At 40.2% G+C, this 16,070-nt stretch overlaps 1 protein-coding gene across 1 annotated transcript in view; it reads right to left on the bottom strand.

Annotated features, from left to right (window-relative positions):
- Positions 1-16,070, bottom strand: part of TAF4 (TATA-box binding protein associated factor 4) — a 37,390-nt gene that overhangs the window by 13,590 nt on the left and 7,730 nt on the right. The window contains exons 3-4 of the mRNA XM_053993111.1: positions 1,901-2,067; positions 1,036-1,155 (exon numbers count right to left, since the gene is read on the bottom strand). Coding sequence (XP_053849086.1) covers positions 1,036-1,155; positions 1,901-2,067 — 287 coding nt within the window. The remainder of the gene's footprint in view (positions 1-1,035; positions 1,156-1,900; positions 2,068-16,070) is intronic.

The raw sequence follows: 16,070 nt of genomic DNA, 5'->3' as shown, positions 1-16,070 counted from the left end.
AAAGATGCACAAAAAAAGGAGGCTCCCCTGCTGCCAAAGCTAACTTTCTTGGTATTTTGAGGGAAACTAAGGGAGACAAGGATTTGTCTCATTTTTTGTTTAATCAGGATAAATGAAGTCCATGGTGTGCTCATTACAGCACAAAATATGCAGATGGAATGATGGTGGGTTTTTTTTTGGTTTTTTTTGTTTTGTTTTTTTTTTTTTTTTTTTTTTGTCCTGTATAACAGCAGTGCAAATTAAGGAGACTCGGTTAGGTAAATTAACTCTTAGATCTAGAAAGATCACTGGCATAGGGAAAGGCTCTCTGAGGGGAAAAAGGTTAACTGGATGCATAGCAAAACCTGCATGTTTTAAATTAAAACTCTCTAATCCTGTCTACTCAAAGGAGGAAGAAAGCACAATGAGACAGATTAGGCGACAGCAATCATATTGTATCACTGCTGCCTGGAAGCCATGTGGAGAATTTCACACTGTTACACTGCTTTTTAAACTCTTGACATCTCAAAAAAAAAGTCCAAGCAAGCCCAAAATCAATAGAGGCCAGCCCAGACTGACATCAGTCTCTCTGTGAGTTATCAGTCTCCAGAAGGACACAGACCAAAGCAGACTCATGTGAAAGGGAGAAGGCTTCAGGAAGAGAAGGCTGCCAGTGCCGTCATCTTTGCAATTTTAAATTTTGCTGCAGAATTCAGAGGACTGAGATCCATCACAGGAATAACACCACAGCCCCAAATCCAAGGGGAATTCTTGTCACTTCCTTTAAGCAGAAAGGATAAAGTATTTTATTTTAGTCAGCTCTGTGATTGTACAAACTACAAACACAGTACCTTTAAATGGAGATATGTACAGGCGTAATATGAAATAATACCAATATACATATAAAAAATTATACCTGTACATCCAAATTATGTACTGAGACCTGCAGATGTCTTAGAAAGGCTAATCCAGAAGACATTTCTTCCCTGCACTGAGCAATTGCATTTCCTGAGTGCCTGGCAGTCTCATGCACACATCACTTCCCTACACACTCACTTGCACAACCGGGGGACGCTGTAGCGTTGTCGTGGGTTGCACTGTTGTTTGAGCCTGAGACACTTGCTTGATGATAGTAGTTGGTGTCACCTGTCGTGCAATAATGGGTGTTCCTGGAGCCTGGGGAAGAGGAAAAATAAATCATAAACACACCAGTGCCTATAGTTAAATACCAACTGCTTTATGTAGTGTTCTGATTCTGCATTATTACAAACAGCAAAGAATGCATCTGAAACACCACAAAAGTCCAAGAAGGATTTTCAGTGTTGAACTTAATGCAACTGTCAAAATCTTGGTGTACATATATCCATATCAATTTTTTTTTTCTTTTAGTCTTGTATTTATTCTGGGGAGAAGAGTTGTACACATTAACCATATATGGTCTTCTTTATATCAAAGTTTTAAACTTAATGAGATTCAGATATGTAAAAATATTTTTGATGAGTAACAGCCAAGCTGTAACAGAATTAGGAACAAAATGCAATGCCTACGGCTTGTGGAAAGTAGATTTAGATTGGCTATTTGGAAGAAATTCTTGGCTCTGAGGGTGATGAGACCCCGGCACAGGTTGCCCAGAGAAGTGTGGATTTCCCATTCCTGGAAGTGTTCCAAACCAGGCTGGGATTAGGCTTGAAGCAACCTGGTCTAGTGGAAGGTGTCCCTGCCCATGTCAGGAACTGAATGAGCTTTAAGGCTCCTTCCAAGAGCTTTCCAACACAAACAATTCTGAGATTCTGTGAATCTATAAAAAGTCTGTACATCCCAGTTAGATCTATGGTTTCTTCACTATTATCACACCTGACTTTTTCATGTATTCTGCACAGGGAACAAAACAGTTTTTAGCAGCACAACTGGCTGGACTGACCTGCACTGTGGATATCTGCACTGGGGGTGCACTGGTAGGTGTAGCAGGACGAGGAGTCAGAGTGCTCTGAGGCTGAGACTGGGCGTGTGCCTGTGCCTGCATCTGCGCCAGGGCTTGCTGGGGGATCATCAGCAGCTGCCCGTTCTCACTGCGCACCAGGACCATGCCTGCAAAACAGAGAGTGGTCAAGGAACACATCCTTTGCAAGTATCAAAGAGCATATTTTTCTGTTTGTTTTTATTTTATCCAAGTTGGATACATATGGAATTAATGTACTGCTGAAGGACTAGGCAGCTAACAAGAGAGTTTAGAATAAAAGCAAAATACCCAGGTGCATTATGGCATTTTGTGTAGAATAACTTAATTTCAAAAATACTCTATCCAAATGCTCAGTATGGTGTGCATCAGAACACAGTGAGTTATCTGCCCTAACCATAAATTCCATGTGACTTGAAGTTAAAATGAGTAATCCTGTAAAAATCTTACCTGCTCTTTACTAAGAAATTTGTTTTATGAGACACCACAAATAGAAGAAAATCGTGCCATAAGGCAAGATTCCTGTTAGTTTGTCTTTAAGAGGGGAAGAAAAATAATCAAACCCAGGCTTCACTATCAACAGCAACACAATTGTCTAAATTCTAAATTAATTTCCCATAACCAATTTAGTAATGAAAGTGGCTATAAAATCATAATCTCTCTCATGTGCATCAGCAACAGACTGCACTGTGCCATGTTACAGCCCAAATGAAAAATAAAACAGAGAGGGAAATGAGGAAGTCATTCCCTGCTCAGTCACTCAGATCAATACTTTTAACCCCACTGGGTAGCTGTAGGGAACCAGATTTTAACAGGCAGACATTTAGATGTGATTCTCTCTTCCTTGAACACACAAACAGGATCTGGACAACATGAACTGTTTGCCAAGAGCTCCTTCATTCAGCTTGCCTCACTCGGTCCCTGAGAGCCTCAGGACCTCATCAGTTCTGAAAAAGCCACCTAAGGAAACAAACTGGGCACTCAAAATTAGTTGGCTTTTCTGAGCAGCTACAGGAAGAACCCTCGCCATGAAAATCAAGAGGCACTAGTGAAATCAGAAAGTTTTTCTTAAGTGTTGTTCAGTGAATCAAAAGCCCATACACACTCCCCGACAGTATCTGGAGATGTGGTCTATTGCATTTCAGAGCATGACTACTTCAAAAGAATCAAGCTTTTATTTGCTTTTCTATTCTGGTGAAGTGCTGAAATGTTTACAGACTACGCCTTAAACAGTTTTCTTGGACACTTTTACAAGTAAACTGCAAAAATTCATATACTGATTTCTACAAAAATGAGTTCAAAAGACAAGCCTTAGTTGACTTGCCCCTAATTTTTTCCTTACACTCTCTACATTAACTCTCTTTTAATGAAGCAGAATCACACAGAGATATTAAACTAGTTTACATCCAAAATGTGACTTTCCATCACAACTTATTTCAAAGTGTTAAGGTGGGACCCACAAAGTGCTATGGACAAGTGTTATATCTAGAAACAAATATCCTCAAAGTGTTTTTCTGTAGGAAAGGAGGAGGGGGATATTTATTATCTTGCAGACTGTAGAAGTAAATACTCTTTGTTTAGCTGTCTGGTCCAAAAAACTATTTTTCCAAGCCATTCCAAAAAGTAAGGTCTCTTCTCCTGCAACTTATGTAGGGAGAAGTATTTCCTTTAAAACAGCAAAGGCACACACCACCACCACCTCGTCTTAGGAGAACCTTAATAGTGAACACAGAGCTTGATCCTGTGGGCTGCTCATTGGAACCATCACTACTTCCTCACCATCAGCCTAACACTATGGGGAGGGGGCTACTGACAAAAGACAGAGAAACTGAACATTTTAAAGACTACAGAATGACCTGCTACTACATCAATCTCATTCCTGCACCAAAAGAATCTGGCATCCTTCTCAATGTGCAAACACAGAATCTTGGGAAATTAACTCACATCGCCCATTTTTGTCATCCCTCATAACGATCAGCTGAAGCAGCTAAATGCTGAATCGGTGGAAATCTTCAATATTATTATAAACTAAATAATCAGTACTGTGGAAATCTAATTAGAAGAGCTATTTTCAAGTCAACATCAAATATTAAGGCTTTTTGAGTACTTATTTAGTTTCTAGCAACAAAAGGCCCCATGCAACTACCTATGCCCGAGCTTTCAGAAGTCCTTAAATGCCACAACTACACTGACACGCCACAACAAACCCTTTTTCCTAAAATTCACTAGTTTGGGAGTTCCCTAAGGTATCCTAAAGTTAATGTGCCATCCAAATTCTCCAAAGAGTTACATATTTTTTCCTGACAGAAGCCACATTAGAAATACTAAGTCTAGTTTTGGATGGGGTGGCGTGTTTAAACTTCTTTCTCAGTGCAAAAGGGACTGAAGTTTGCAAGCACCAAGCCAAAGCAGATCCCTTGCAGATTAGACTTTTATGGCATCAGGCAGTGGCCCAGAGCTCTGTGAAATGTGCTCCTGTCTCCAGCTTGACACACCCGTTGGTCTCAGCAAGGTGTCTGCACCACACACCAACACTCCAGTACGGTCAACTTACTGCTTTGCTCCTCAAAATATGAATGAGAGAGAGAGAGAAAAGATAGGAAATAACCACAGAGTGAAGGTTCAATACCCCTGAAGTGCAAGCACAACATCTGAACAATGTAATATTCTCCCTGAGCTACATGCAAAATTAGAACATGCCTACACATTAACATAACACAACTGCTGAAACAGACAGTTGAAAAGCATATTAATGTGAGCTTTAGAAAACATATCAAGAAAGTTCAATTTTTGGCAGCAGACAGACAAAACAATCATTTGTAATTCAAACCCTGACTCTAAGCACTACCCTGTTAGATTTCTAACTCCAGGAAGTCTGAAGTACTTCTTTCAAGTATTGAAGTCATAATAAAAAAGTAACTCATACAAAGCCACATTTATATCTGTTGCTATTTAAATAGTTCTTTCATTTCAACTCAAATTTGATACACAGTTATTTTTAATTTATATAGTTTCTAACATGTCATTAAGTCAGCCTCTACCACTGATAAATTCCTGTGCACACATACTACATACAAACATGAAGACAATTACTACCATCTGACTAGTCCTGCACAAACTTTAATCACACTATGATGATATGAGACATTTCACCTGGTTGGAATGTTAGCTTGTTGGTGTCTGGGTGACTTCGGAAAAGGTGTAAAAATTCAGAACGTGATGAACTTGAAATTTCTGTGCAGAAATTCTCCAGTACCATAGTGTGCAGGCAAGGAACACAAAATACCCCTCCAGCTTGATGGGAATTCTTTAAAAAGGGAGATGGAGCTGCTCTATGAGCTTCTCTCTGCACAGTCCAACTACCAAGACTCTTTTCCAACCCAATTAGCTAAAAAAGGAACTCACTAACCCAAAACTATACCCAAGCTGGCATTAAGTGGATTTTCAGTGAAGTTCAGAAGGGTCATTGGAGATAGCTCGATTATGAATTAAAAACAAAAGTCACATTTAGCTCCTACTTCTAAACAAAATCATTGTGGGACTGTAACACCCCCTCTCTCCATTCATACATGAATCTCAGTTAACAATTCGTGACAATGGAGAAGAGGAAGGGCTGACAGCCACATGTGTAGAAAAATAAATTGTTCTTCAAAACTTACATTTTATATATTTAAATACAGGTAAGTATCATAACCTCAAACTCCAATGCATAAGGCTGCAAATGCTGAATGAATGAGGTCAGAACTGACTACCAGGTACTAGAAGGCAGCTAGAATTGTATAACTTATCTCACTGTTTCAATTAAATTCAGCAACATATTTAAAGATGGAAAACATCTTTCTGTTTTATCAATCAGGTTTTTGTTCCTGGATTAATGGATTAATTACTATTTGAGATCAAACAGCTAATAAACATCACTGGAAATGCTCTATTAGAAAAAGGTGACAACAAAACAGCCATTTTAAATACCTTTCTGCCTTCTTTTTCCTAGAAAGTCTGATAATGTGTACTCTAATATCATATTCATTATTAAAATGCAAACATTCAAGAATTCTTTCCAAGTCTCTCATTAAAAAACTAATTAAAATTAAAATTCATTACCATTTTTGTTAGAAGTTAGATGTTTAAGAGAATCCTGAAAGAGGTTCATATTTTAGTTTGAATTAAACAATTCATCATGGCTCCAAATGAAGGATTAACAAACTTATTTGGCTGTTTCTGATGCCAAAAAGACTTGTGTTCCTGACCAGTACAATGGTCACCTCACATGTTCTTGCTGTGAAGACCTTCCCACATCAATCCTGTTTACAAGACTTCAGGATAGAAAATGTCATCATTTATGTGATGTAGTTGCATGATTCTGCAGGGTCATCTTTGCCTCTTGCTTATTTGTAATTCCATTTGCTAATGACATTTCCATTTATAAAGTGTTGTGCTTTGGGGTTTTTTCTTTGTTAGTATTTTTTCATTTAATAAAACGTGTAAAATCATGTGCTGGAATAAAAAGTGAAGAGTTCTGGCCATTGGACATACCAGAAAAACACAAACCAGACTTTTTTCCTAATGCTTCCCTCTTCCTACTTTCTTTGAAACATGGCTTGGCTTAACAAAGACTAAAGAAAAAATTTAACAAAATTATAAGGAAGACTAAAAAATATTTCGTAGCCTTTGGAGACCACTCTGATTTTCTGTGTAATTCCAAAGACATACAACTTTCTTGCTAGAGAACCCCTACATCCAGAAAACAAACCAAACTAAAATGGTTTCCTGATTTTTCATCAGTTTTTACTGGTAAATCTTGATAAGTAATACTTATAGGAGCTGGAGTTTCCAGTGAGGGAGATAAAAACACCTGCAGACACAGCAGCACCTTCACATCAGTGTTCTGAGGAAGTGCACAGTCCAGCAGTGTCACCTCTGACAGCCAGACCCAGCAGGAGGCCACTCCAACAGCAGCATATCCCAGAGTCACCCCTCAGGATAACGCTCCACATCCCGGTGTCACCCCTCAGGATAACACTCCTCATCCCAGTGTCACCCCTCAGGATAACACTCCTCATCCCAGTGTCACCCCTCAGGATAACACTCCTCATCCCAGTGTCACCCCTCAGGATAACGCTCCATAGCCCGGTGTCACCCCTCAGGATAACGCTCCACATCCCAGTGTCACCCCTCAGGATAACGCTCCACATCCCAGTGTCACCCCTCAGGATAACGCTCCACATCCCAGTGTCACCCCTCAGGATAACGCTCCATAGCCCGGTGTCACCCCCAGGATAACGCTCCACATCCCGGTGTCACCCCTCAGGATAACGCTCCATAGCCCGGTGTCACCCCTCAGGATAACGCTCCACATCCCAGTGTCACCCCTCAGGATAACGCTCCATAGCCCAGTGTCACCCATCAGGATAACGCTCCACATCCCAGTGTCACCCCTCAGGATAACGCTCCACATCCCAGTGTCACCCCTCAGGATAACGCTCCATAGCCCAGTGTCACCCATCAGGATAACGCTCCACATCCCAGTGTCACCCCTCAGGATAACGCTCCACATCCCAGTGTCACCCCTCAGGATAACGCTCCATAGCCCAGTGTCACCCATCAGGATAACGCTCCATAGCCCGGTGTCACCCCTCAGGATAACGCTCCATAGCCCGGTGTCACCCATCAGGATAACGCTCCATAGCCCGGTGTCACCCCTCAGGATAACGCTCCATAGCCCAGTGTCACCCCTCAGGATAACGCTCCATAGCCCGGTGTCACCCATCAGGATAACGCTCCATAGCCCGGTGTCACCCCTCAGGATAACGCTCCATATCCCAGTGTCACCCCTCAGGATAACGCTCCACATCCCGGTGTCACCCCTCAGGATAACGCTCCATAGCCCAGTGTCACCCCTCAGGATAACGCTCCATAGCCCAGTGTCACCCCTCAGGATAACGCTCCACATCCCGGTGTCACCCCTCAGGATAACGCTCCATAGCCCGGTGTCACCCCTCAGGATAACGCTCCATAGCCCGGTGTCACCCCTCCATGTCTCAGGGACTCCATCCATACCATGGAGGACACACTGAGGGACTCCATCTCCAGTTAGCAAGTACCTAATGGGAGGACAGAGCAAGGTGTGCTCATGCTTCTCACAGGGCTTGACAGTGTACAAGGATGAAAGTCCCACCTGTGAAATACAAACCCTACACGGGACCCTATCTGATCCCAAGGGACTTCGTCTCTCTTTCTGATGCACACACTCAACAGAAGAACAGAAGGTTCAAGCACACAGATATTGCTTGTTACCCACAATGTAGTTCATGGTTAATCCAGATCAAGTCAGAACCATTACTAAGAATCTAGACTTTTAATAAGTTGGTTTTTTTCTGAGACATAACAGAAGAATTAATGGATGTATGATCTTGAAAGTGTGTGGAGAATAAACTTTCCTAGTCTCCTGAGGAAATTCTCTTCTTAAAGTAAAAAGGTAACTATAAACTTCTGAAGAAAAAACAATTGGGGGCAGGGAGAACTGTTAGGCAGCAAAGAATCAAGAGAGACACATGCTGGTGTTCAGGAAGGATGTCCAAGCCTGAAAGAATAACCAGAGGACTGATGCTTCTGGTGTAGAAAACCAAAGTCCCTACAAACATCTCTAGAAAAGGAGGTTACGGGTCATACAGTGCAGTGATATCTGACAAACCTTCAAATTCTAACTAGATTTGCCAGGGAAGTTCACTAAGAGGTTATCTTCACGTCAAAGCCCTTTGGGCCTTAAGCTCTTGAGCACACTCTCATTTGTGGCAAGATGCTGCAAATGTTTGACATGGCAGAAAAATCTGACAGTAATCCTAAGTGGGCTGTGCCATATTAGCAGGAGAAAGCTTTATGAGAGAATCCTTTTGGTATTGTCAGAAGAGATTCTGTTGCAACAAAAGAGAAAGTAAATGTGTGTGTAAGGTTATGCAAGTTATCACACATACCACAAAAACCATCTAAACCCAAGGGGCTGAGTCCATGCTCTGTAACTGATTGGATCAGGTTACACAGGGACCCGAGAATGACAAAACCCTTATAAAAGGACAACGTTTTTAAAATTTTTCCAATACAAAAATGCTGGAATACCATGAGAGCTGGAGAAAAAGACAGCTACCAATACAAGCTACAGGAAGAGCTTGCAGAGTAAGTGGTATATGTGACAGGGTCCCTTACTGCAGAAAAGGGAAAGATAACCTGGTACTGACATCAATGCTGTCCAACAATCCACCATTCCTCCTCTTCCAGTAACTGATCCACCTGGAAAAACTCCCACTCCACAGGAATGAAAGCCCAAGGAAAGCAGAAAGAACCTATTGAAGTCCACTGCAGCTCCGTGAAAATCTGGATCATTAAGGAAATCTTCCCTAACACTAGACAGTTTGTAGCAGATTTAGAATTATCTACACACATTAAAGACCAGCCTCTGTAACAAACCAGATGAGTAGCAGCTCATGAAGGACTATCTATACACCAACTTATGAGAAACAGGGATTACAAATCAAGACAAATAGAATAGAACTGTAAATGGTAACAGAAGTGTGGATTAGCTGTTATTGAAGACACACTACTTTGCCCCTGAGGAGAAACATGCACCATTGTTAAGTATATATTAGATATACTTATGTTTAGTTGCCTAGAACCTCAGGAGACCTGTGATGCACAAGTCCAGAAAAAAATCTACTTGAACTTTCTTGCCAAAGCCTTTGACCTCATCAGCAATCTGAGCTTTCAAGTTTCGTCAACAAACGTGGTTGTTTTGTGATTTCTATAAAGACGCCTTAGCTCCACAAGGATAAGCACAGTGCCTAAGGAGAAGCCTCCATAGTGCAGGGATCAGGAGGTATCAGCAAACCCAACAGCTCAAAATGATCCCATGACCATGTGAGTCTGCAGCTGCTCCAGAAGCAGCTGCCCTGCACTGGCACCACGAGATCAGGCTGCACAAACACAAGGCAGTGGTAGATATGTTCCCTGCTGAGCTGCAGATCTCAGGCTCCATAAAACTGCCAGGCAGTGACAGAGCTGTCCAGCACACAGGACAAACCTGTGCCAATTCCCTCATGCCTTGCTCCAGAGTAATGGGCACCCCAAAGCCAGAAGGCTGAGGTTCTGCACACAGCTGTGCTGAGCACACAGGACACACTGTGCCCAGTGAAAGGAACCTGTTACATGTTCAGCACCTGCTGCACTGAAGGTGTGCTACAACTTTCCATGACAAAAACAAGACATGACTATCAAGTGTTGCTTCAGAGCACCTCTAATACAAAATACTTGGAGTTTCTCCCGACAGGCACTGAAGACTGGCATGGCACAGAGTTTTAGACAAGAACTACAAAAGCAAATTCCATTTCCTTTTCAACTCATGTCACTCTGGAGTAAAGGAGAATTCCACCCAGACACAGTGCCTAAAAGTTAAGATACAACATACAACTGCAGTACTCCACTGCTGGCTACCACTACTCAATCCAACGTGCACACACAGATTCCAACCAGCCATTATGGTCTCAGAAACATTAATTCTTCAACAGCTCATTTATGATTGTTGTCAGAACAGGTGAAAGACACATTTGCAAATATCCGCAAGAATCCTCACTGCAGTGCACAGAAAGTGCATTTTGTACAGACCGAGTACAAAAGTTCATATTATGAAAAACTACCTGTTTTTTCTTACAGAAGAGTCAACAGACAAAAAAACTTGATTTAATTTTTAAAGCATTTGCTTACTATGCAAGAGTTCAGTTTCAAACAACATAGTTGTACTGTCTAAAACTGTACTGTCTAAAAGGTAAAGAAGTGAATCATTTGTAAAGTATTGATTCACAAACCTTTTAAGAATATAGTTAAAGGGATAATGTAATGTTGGAATGCCAAAAAGACCCTGCATTTAAGAGTGATCCCATATGTAAAAAATCTTACCTGCTCATTTGAAGAGCTGTTTAAGAATTGTTCTGGGAAATACATCACTTTATATAGCAACAATTGACAAATACTTCAACAACAATGTGATTTGAAACTATTTTGACTTCTCTGGAAAGCTAAATTCCTTGAAAGTGTGTTAACATTCCTTTCTAGTCAAGGATACAAAGCTAGAATACCAGAGTGCTCTGTCAAATTGCAAACCAATCATCACACAAATCTGTCTGATGTCGAAACAGCTAAGAAAAACACTATCAAGAGCTAAACCAATTGCTTTAATTATTGATCTCCAAGCAATTCAGATGTAGCTCTGCCATTAATTTCAATATACTTAGATCAAACAACAAAGCAATTATACCCAAATCAGATTTGGGTTTGAGAAAGGAAGACACAAAATAAAGTATCACTAACTCTTTACCTCTCTTATTTTAAATAGGAGTTTTAAAACTCAACCTGTCTTTATTTGTGACAGTTTGTCTCTACCAAGGTGTGTCACCATTAGTGCTGTTCAAGCACCTGAAGAAATGGGAATAGCCAAGTTACTTTGCATTTATTACCAGAGTCTGTACAGAAATACTTAATGAGGAGTAATGCTTTAAATCAATGTTTTCTTCCTTCAGAACGCAACAGCCTAAAACAACTAAGTCCATGAGAAGCCACAAAGAACACATTTCTTTAATTTGTCCCCACTGTGAATGCCCTACTCAAGGTACACACTCTTTGTAATTTTAGCTGATGCCACCTTTTCAGCTGAAGCTGTGGAGACCCAGAGCTGGACAATTCCACTGACTGACAGCTCCCCAGGGCAGCCTCAGCAAAAACATTCCCTCCACATCCTCCTCTGTGAATTCATGCCTCTCTCACTGCCCATACAGAATTATTCTGCTTTGAGAATATGCCAAACACTACGCCTGCAAGTTCAATACAAACCATCAACGGGGACATGATATTACATGCCATTTGGCTGATAGCTCTGCTTTTGCAGTTAGTCTGCACACAGAAGGAGAATTATTTTCACACCTGTAAGCTTGAATTCAGAACGCTTTTCAACAACATCAGGTTTCGTTTTGATTTTTACTAACCATCAAATGCACAGTCCTGAGTAATGACTAAGCTTAATGACTGGGTATGACTAACACTTATAAATAATTAGTGCCTTTTCTCCCCCTCCCCCATGGAGGACAGGGAAGGAAAGAAAATCAAAGGATACACTGGTAAAAAAGGAAGAAAGGAACTAAGAGTTTGAATCTCAATGCATGAACACTTGTATATTCTTCCAATCCACCCTTAATACTACTGCAAACACGACTGTACGTATGTCTGTTAAAAACTACTAACTGCTCATGCTTGTCTTTTAACTTCCACACAGTTTAATCACTGCCAGCTTCCCTACTCCAGATCTCTTCTCCCACACTGATCCCTCCACAAACACTCTTCTGGTCCCCTCCATCGACTCTTTTGCCACAGGTGCTGCAATTCCTCAGAGCTGGCCCTTGTGACTCATGTGAGCACAACTGGTCCCACTCGCCATACCACGACTCAGGCTGAAAGCACCTGATGTCATTATATTGGGAGAGAGGCTCTAAATCGAACCCTCCCTTAAAGAAGTATTTGATTAATAAACTGAAGGAAGATGTGCAGACACCTTAGTACAGCCTTGCTGCCCCCCAAACCCTCTCAGAAAGACTCGAGCATAGCACCACACCTCATTGCTTGGGGTTTGTTTATACTCTGATATCTAGAGCACACATTTTTCAACTGCACTGGTTGTCAGCACAGTCTATCCAGCACGTGCTTTATTCTGCACAAAAGCACTGTGATAGCTTTTAACAGTTCAGCTACTCTTAGAAGCATATATTAATCAAGTTATAATCATAAGTTAGACCATTTTTACAAGAGAAGCTTACTCAATTCAATACAAATCTTAGGACAGTCATGTCAGTCATGTAAAACAATATTACACACTGCTGTGAGTTTTATGTTATTCGTTGTCTAGGTACTGGTATGTGTTACTGAAAAATACATTTTAGTAAGGCATTTTAAGGGAAAAAGCATCAAAATTAAGACACACAGCATTCATATATTACAACTCAAGTTTATAAACAGAGATCTACCATGGCAAAAAGTTACTTAATTTTCATCAGTATTCTTTTCCAAGTCCCACAGAAAGAGCTTGGTATCCAAACTGGACCTTGCAGTAAATTCTGTACAAATACAAAGTAAAAGCACCATCCCTATTTAACCTATTTTATAACACATTTACACATTTTGCTGAGCATCCACCTTTGACATTCTAAGTGCAACTTTCTGATTACTGGTTATCTAAGTACAGAAACTCATAGTTTTAAAATTATATTTTGAGTCTGACAACAGCTACAGAGCCAAATATCAGCTACATTTGTACAACACCTTAAGAAAGCTCTACTGAGGTGCTGAACAGATCTCACTGCAAGTGTATCAATTCCTTATAATTATCACCTCTTTCTTGATTACTGATAATCTACACCATTATACAGTGACAATAATCAACATTTTGTTCTCACAAAAAAATTCTATATTTTAAAAACCCTTAAAGGCATAAATAAGACCTCAAGGACAATTATTATCTTTTACATTAAATATTATGCTAAAGATACCTGAAGAGAATTACTCGAAGAGAGGAAGGTTTGTTGTAAAAAACTGGCTCTCAGTTGAGACACCTAAACCTCCAGAAGACAATCAGCATTTCTGGGAAGAAAGTCCCTCAGATTAGAACTGGTATAAAAATTTCCAGAGTAAGCTGAGGTTCAACTGTCCTAGAAGGTTTAAAACAACCAAAAAGCTCTATTCATGTGTCTATGGCAAAAAAAAAAAAAAAAAAAAAGAGCCTCATTTGATCTGAAATATGGACAATCACACAATCTTTACACCTATTTAATTACAACCTGTACACAGACCAGGCTGTATCAGCAAGTTTGTTTCTCCTACAAGGAAGCAGATACAAGAGGGCTGATACAATTATTTGCACACAGGAATAGACCTGTGGCTGTGTAAAGAAAAAGCCCTTTGTCACCTGTGAGCAACACTCTGCCTAGAGTTTGGCCTTCCTTCACACAGAGCTTTAGGGTTCATAACACACCTGAAATAACTGTCCATTAACCAGGACTAAAACCTCCTCTCTATCTTTGTGATAGATACATGTGTTTCTCTTCAGTTACGAGAAACTGTATTTTCAAAATCCTTATCTTCATGCCACTACCTCTCCAAATCTTATTTCACAAGAGATAATGTGCCTAACAAAGCTAAAATTGCTAACAGTCTTACTAGCAAAAGCCTTTCTTCCTTACATGAAGCAATGACAACAAATTCAAGAAGTTTCAGACATTAATGGAGTTATAAAAATTCATAAAGTTTCAACACAAACAATAATCTTGACAAGAGTAGCTATTTTAAGGTAAAAATTATGATTTTGAATATTTCTGACAAGAAAATGAACATAGTAACAAAAAATGTTTAATGTGTTAAGTGACTTCTATGTCCAATTCTTTCTGAGCAGACTCAGTATTGATCACAGTTTTTACATAAAGCAACCTTTCCACACACCAGTACTTTCTCTTTCCTTGAACCCAGATAGTTTAAATATCAGTATTTTCAACTGTGTTCTAGAACCACTTCATACATTTTTTTAGAATTATATTTACATATCATTTCCCAAAAGAGGGAAGACAGAAAACAGTAAGAGTTCTCACACCAAAATACTTCTTTTGAAGAGTTTGTGATAGAATTTGTCTCTTATCAGTGGTCCAAACTCATGCATTTTCACCTCAGTTTGCTAACTGGGCTACAGCATCCTCTGTTAGTAAGGGATTCAAGTCCTGGGAACCATTCAAATTTGTGGTCCTCAAACCAAGAAGGTTTCACAAGCAACCTGCTTAAATTTCTGGAGATAGAAAACATGTAACTTCTTGCAGAGTGCAAAACACTTCAAAAGAAATAAATCACTTCTGATTATTGACCAATAACCTTTATCACAAGCTTAGTGATACCCAGAAGATCACAATTTGAAGATCATACAGACATATCCATACATGCACTTCCAAAGGCTGTTGGGAACAGTATTTTTCATAACAGAACTGAACAATATGTAATCAGAGTTAATAGCTTTCATAGCTTAACAGAATCACAATTATAGTCCCATTAGACCCCATCACTTAACGACACAGTCTTATCAGATGTGCACAACATCAAGACACTCTTTTTAACAGAACCAGAAAATCCTATTGCACAGCTCTCTGAGGCTCAGGGTCTTTGGGGTACAAAGACAAGCGTGCAGGAGTCCTCAGTTATGGAAGGTGCAATGTGAACAAACACAACTTTCAGTTTGGTGACATATGGCAGATCTGATGTAGCAGATTCCAAATAAAGCAGAATGTTCCTTTTGCTGATGCATGATTTGAACATAAAATCCCCCCCTGCACCCAGAAGAGTTCTGCAGAAGAGATCCATGGTCATCTTCCAGAAATACAGATACTGCTTTACACAGCAAGTGTAGGACTCCCAAGCTCTAACCCTGGCAAAATATCGATTCCTGCATGGCCTTGGGCAAGTCTGAACTTCTCTAACTTGCTCTTTCCCCCAGCTCTAAAGCAGAGTTTATACTACTTTATTTACCAACCACACAGGCAGGTTGCAAGGATTAAAGCATTTTGTAAAATGCTTTGAAAGTAAATCATACTGTAAGTAGTCTAAGAAACCCCCATTGTCATGGTGCATTGCAGACATTATTTTTAACAAAATCGAGCCATGCCAACACAGTTAACAGGCATAATATTGGCAGCTCATGCAACATACAGGGAAACTATAATGAGGATATGTTTGAACTCGCTTACTAGTCAGTGAGAAATAGAAACAACCACATTCCACTACTTCATAGTATTTCCCCTGTTCCTTTCTGTGTTCCTTATATTATGGGATTCTGATGATTTCCTCATCTATCTACATCCTAATTCCTTCAGGGACTTCTGGGGTACCTATTTCAAGTACAAAGCAACCCAAAGAATGAGGCACTCAGTATGAAAAAGTAACATAAATTGCTTGCTTTGATTCTTCCCAGTTGCTACCCTTCTCCATTTTTCTACACTCTCCTTTGCCCAACCACCTACTACCCCAAGTCCCAACTGAAGGAAACGGAATTACTCCTGCAGAAGTTATT

The sequence above is a fragment of the Vidua macroura genome, chromosome 17, assembly GCF_024509145.1.
Source record: "Vidua macroura isolate BioBank_ID:100142 chromosome 17, ASM2450914v1, whole genome shotgun sequence".
NCBI classification, from domain to species: domain Eukaryota; kingdom Metazoa; phylum Chordata; class Aves; order Passeriformes; family Viduidae; genus Vidua; species Vidua macroura.
Note: the sequence above shows the minus strand (reverse complement) of the source record. Positions and strands in the feature narration are given on the sequence as shown.